Source organism: Lolium perenne, chromosome 7, assembly GCF_019359855.2.
Source record: "Lolium perenne isolate Kyuss_39 chromosome 7, Kyuss_2.0, whole genome shotgun sequence".
NCBI classification, from domain to species: Eukaryota; Viridiplantae; Streptophyta; class Magnoliopsida; order Poales; family Poaceae; genus Lolium; species Lolium perenne.
This window is the reverse complement of record NC_067250.2, coordinates 122808318-122813228: the sequence shown is the minus strand read 5'-3', so window position 1 is coordinate 122813228 and position 4911 is coordinate 122808318. Positions and strand designations below refer to the sequence as shown.

Here is a 4911-nt window from a genome sequence, read left to right as displayed (position 1 = left end):
ACTGTTGCCGGCTGCAACCGAGCTCTCCGTTGATGTCTCTGACGATTTGCAACACATGCATAATTTTTTTGCTACAACTTTTTTGCGGTATTGCTACAGTTGAACAATATGTTCGCTACGGGGGTATCCAGCGGGGTCTCCAATAAGTTCTCCGGCGAGTTCCCCGTCGATTTCTCCGATGATATCCAATTTTGCTACAATAGCACAACTTTTTTGCTACGCACTCTCCGGCGAGGTTTCCGGCGAGTCTCCGGTGCTCTGTCCGGCGAGCTCAACCTCTTTCTTTTATTTTGTGGGTAAACCGTTTTTTGCTATAATGAAACAAAAACAAAATTGTTTTGCTACCCGGCAGCAAAGGACACGTGTCAACACTCGAAGCATGAGGCTGGAGAATCAAATCTCCAAGGGGATTTCTAGCACTGTCCTTGTTGTAACTTCTCACCGGTTGATAGCTCTGTTAATTTAAAGCCAAACTTAGCCTTTCAATCTAAAAGAAAAAACCCTATGAACATTGAGTATAAACCGAACGAGAGCTTTACTATTAATCCGAGTGATCGATCGAGCTGACTGCCGCTGTACCGCGTGCAGGGCGATGCTAGCATATCGATCTCCATGATTGAGCAGTTAACTAATACCGCGCACATGATTACGACCAGCACCATCACCGACGAGTTTTGCTACACCTACGGGATTTCACCTACGTGTCACCTGATTTGTTTTGGACCAATCCACTGTTTCCACTTCAACCCGTAACATTTGCCCGTAAACAAACTTCCCGTAAGTCTAGCATTATTGATCACCGACCATCGTTATCCCAGAACAAGAAGAACAGAAAAACGGGAACAAGCTGCATGCATGCCACATGGACGATTCCCCTCCTTGGCGTTATTCGATCCGAGGCAGCAAAACGAAAGCTTGGCACCGGCCATGTCAGGCGCCCCGGACGGCGGCGCCGCCGTCGCCCTCCGCCTTCCACAGCTTGGCCCGGAGGCCGCGCCGCGGCACCGGGAACGGGCTGTACTCCACGCCGTCGCTCGAGCCGACCACCTCCCACCTGCACTCAACAAGAACCAGTCAAGCACCTCCTCGGGACAGGTGGGAATAATCGGTGAATCTTGGTGGGATCCTGGACCCGGAAGCGAGGTGACACGTACCTGTAGGCGGTGACGAGGCGGTGGAGGAGGACGAGCATCTCGAGTTTGGCCAGCTCGTTCCCTGGGCACGCGTGCGCGCCGCTCCCGAACGGCAGGAACGTGTTCGGCCGCGGAGATACCTGCACGGATTATATATACTTGTTTAGAGAGGCTACTCCTGCAGAGTCAACAATGTCTGTGACGCCGGTGGCTAGCTCAAGCTATTATATTGCTCTCCTTCATGAATTCGTTGTCTAACAGTGTTTTCTGCAAGTACTTTCAATTTTTTGTGTGGATCATGGTTCCATGGAATGGATCAACCAACTAAAGTCGCAGATATTTAGTCGCCTCTTTGATCCAATGCAGTCCATACCTTGAATCTAGAAGGGTCGAACTTGTCTGGGTCCTGGAAGTACTCCGGGCTGTGATGGATGTTCCTGAACAGCGGCATCACCTTCCACCCCTTGGGAATCAGGAAACCTGTAAACACCACATAACACACAAGGTTAAGTCACCCTCAGAGTACAACAGCACAAGCAGCAGTACAATATCCTGTCGTGAGGTGCACTTTGGGGATTAAATTTCTGCAATCAGTAGTCATAACTAGGCCCGTTTCTATAATTTGGGCAGCTCATAAATGTTCCCTGGAACCGCCTCCATTGCTCTCGCTGTACATGCTGAGTTGCTGACACCTGGGACGGCCGAGAGTCGCTGCCGGTGCCGGCAGGGAAGGGGAGAACCGGCTGTATCTCTGCCGCCCGCTGCATGGGCGGTTCATGTATGGCTATTCAGATATTAATCTGAACGAGAGGACATGGGCGATTCGCCGTTTTTGAGGTGAAAAATGGTGAACGGGTGCCGACGGCTGGATTTGATGGCTCAGCCGCACCTCTAGCAACAAGAGGGTAATGCTGAGGTGCTGAGGTGGATTTGACTTAGCATGGGAGTTCCTATTATAGCGTACAAATTTTCCTAGGTGCATGGATGACACATGTCCTTGAAAATGTAACTATCCATTACCCTCTTGTTGCTAGAGATATTGGTTGTCGTATCTGTAGTATAAGTTTTGTAATCTGAACCTATCTTATCTCTAGGAGAGACTTCATGTCCTGGCCTCCAAGACTTATACCCTTTATATCCTAGATCGAGAGGTTGTATACAACATCCATCATATTCCACCAATCCCTCTCTCTAATCTCTCTAACGTTCTACACTTGCAATTGCGTCTGGCGCACAGCTACATGCAGTTGATTAATGGGCATCCTTCAAAAGAACAACAAAAGTTACACAAAAGGGTGTCTTAGAAAGTCGCATTCCACTAATATAGGTTAGTTTAGAGGAGAACTCCTATCCAACTTTCGGAGTAGAAATTTCTCCGATGCTCTCTTTTACAAAAACAGCTGATGAGTACGCAGTACTATATTAGTATGTTTGTGAGATATTTTCAGATTAACTTTTGATGGGCCCACGTGTACAGCTGGCTAGTGTACTGCAGTTGTGCAATCTTTTGTCAGTATATGTATAGATGCTATGCCCAATCCATGTTGAACACGTTCGTGTGCGTACCTTTGTACTCCACGTCGGCGACGGCCTCCCTGAAGGTGAAGGAGATGATGCTCGCCATCCTCAGGCTCTCCATTATGACCTTCATCAACACAGAACAAAATTAAGGGGAAAGAAAGTAATGTGTGTCGTGTCCGAAACCTAGAGAGCAAAAAAATCCAAACTGGAGACTTGTAAGTATTTTCGGACAAAGATACACGTCACGTACCGCATGCGTCAGCGTCATGCCCCTCGTCTGCGCCCACGTCAGCGGCCGCTTCCCGCCCTCGTTCGCCTCGTACGTCGCCATTTGCTCAGCCTGCGAAAGTCGACACGGCGGGGCAAAGCGCAAAGCAACACCGGTCGCCGATCGGGTTAGCTTCTTTGCGTCGCGACAATCTTAATTAGATCCAGGTATATACCTTGACGGCGTCCAGGAGCTTCGGGTGGTCGCGCAGATACTTGAGGATCCAGGTGAGCACGCTGGCCGTGGTGTCCTGCGCCGCGAACAGCACGCCGATCACGTTGTCGGCGACCTGGTCGTCGGTCAGCGCCGCCGCCCGCATGAGCCCGCCGAGGATGTCGCCGCCGCTGCCCTGCTGGTCGCCCCGCGCGCGCCGGTCCGCCATGATCTCGCCCAGGATCTCGCGCAGCCGCTTCCTCGCCTGCATGTGCATGCCCTGGATGTCAGTTCGCCGCGCCGGAAGGTTTTCCAAGGTTTTCGAGTGTGGCTAGCGGTTCATACCTGGACGGCCCTGTAGTAGAGGGTTCCTGGGATGCGGTTCGGGAAGCAGTTGTAGCCCTTCTCCACGACGGCGTAGTTCCTCCGCAGCTCCTCCTTGTGCCGGCCGTCCAGCAGGCTGCCGAAGATGGTGGTGATGCCGACCTCAAACGACAGCTGAAAAAGAGGAGAAAAACTGAATTATGTTAGATCGATCGCGCATTGCGTCAAGCTACAGATACGTACAAAATACCGTGGAAACCCCCAACATTGCGACTGACACCCGGAAATCGGTAGAACGACAGATACGTCATCTACTTTCAGCTAGCTAGCTATAGCTGGCTGGCACACACTCACCCTCTTCATGGCATGGAAGGTGCTGGCGACGTGCCCGTCCCAGGCGGCGAGCGTGGAGGCGACGGCGGACTCGACGTCCGGCAAGAGAGCACGCAGGGCGTCCGGGCCGAGCGAGCCCTGCACGAGCCGCCGCAGCCGGAGGTGGTAGTCGCCCTGGTGGAAGAAGAGCGCCGACGGGCCGATCATGCGCTCCTTGCTCGGCGGGTACGTCGGCTTGAACAGCTTCTGGTGCGTCACCAGCACGAACCGCGCCGCCTCCGGGCTCGCCAGCATCACGCACGGGCACCCCAGCAGGTGCGTCTTGAAGATATCACCGTATCTGCACGCGCACACACACATATTACTCATCTCACACATTTGCCACTTATAAGCAAGATTGCAACCGACAATAATCGACGGAGCAAGCAGTTACCTCATCTGCTTGGATGCGAAGAAGACGCTGGGGTTCTGGTGGTAGAGCAGGAGGGTCTCGCCGACGTACGGCAAGCCCATGGAGCCGGGAGGCAGCATGAGCTCCTGATCCTCTCCGAGAGCGCCGCCCCTCCCGATCCTCCGCCTGCGAACGGCAACCGAAACGAGGATGCACGCCGCCGTGAGGAGGAAGACGAAGCAGAGAGCCATGGTAGCTCAGTGATCCTCTCCCGATAAGCGAGACTGGCTATAATTGGTGTGCCCCCCTCCCTGTACTCTCGTATCTGAGTGCGATTTGTGTGTGTGTGTGTGGGCGATGGTCTCCTGCTCTCCTAGGAGAGAGAGGGAGAGAGGGACACGAGGGGATCGCGCGATCTTTGAGAGATCCTCCAAATGGTGGGTGCTCTGGGCGGACACCTGTGTGGTATTTATAGAAGGGGGTCGAGGGTATAAATGAGGAAGATCGTGGACGGCATTAGAAATTGCAAAACCGTCAGGGGGAAGAGGAGAAAACAGAAAGACGGAGATCACGCATGTCTTGATCTTGATTCTTGATCAGCGGACGAGGGCGTCGCAAGTTTCTCGGGATCTGATTTGGGAGAGATCGCTGGGAGGCTGTGATCATCGGCATAAATTGACCCCAAATCCTTGTTTTTTTTTTTGCACATACTGAAGTACTAATTGTGGACAATTCTTGCTAGTTAGCTCTTTTTAGTTGGCATGCATGTTACAATCTCATTTCTCCTA

At 52.4% G+C, this 4911-nt stretch overlaps 1 protein-coding gene across 1 annotated transcript; it reads right to left on the bottom strand.

Moving 5' to 3' along the window:
• Positions 1-511: 511 nt before the first annotated feature.
• Positions 512-4575, bottom strand: LOC127318450 (abscisic acid 8'-hydroxylase 2). Its single transcript, XM_051348928.2, has 9 exons — positions 4166-4575; positions 3754-4072; positions 3421-3573; positions 3098-3340; positions 2905-2994; positions 2700-2778; positions 1507-1613; positions 1155-1273; positions 512-1054 (listed from the first exon to the last, which is right to left on the bottom strand). Exons 1-9 carry the CDS (start codon positions 4372-4374, stop codon positions 931-933), a joined length of 1443 nt encoding a protein of 480 aa, XP_051204888.1. The 5' UTR covers positions 4375-4575; the 3' UTR covers positions 512-930.
• Between the last annotated feature and the right edge of the window lie 336 nt (positions 4576-4911).

Excerpts from the sequence above, each read along its gene's own strand:
- LOC127318450 (XM_051348928.2), bottom strand. The coding sequence starts at position 4,374 with ATGGCTCTCTGCTTCGTCTTCCTCCTCACGGCGGCGTGCATCCTCGTT. Across the intron at positions 4,073-4,165 it reads TTCGCATCCAAGCAGATGAG|ATACGGTGATATCTTCAAGA; the intron begins GTAACTGCTTGC and ends GTGCGCGTGCAG. Across the intron at positions 3,341-3,420 it reads TCTACTACAGGGCCGTCCAG|GCGAGGAAGCGGCTGCGCGA; the intron begins GTATGAACCGCT and ends ATGCACATGCAG.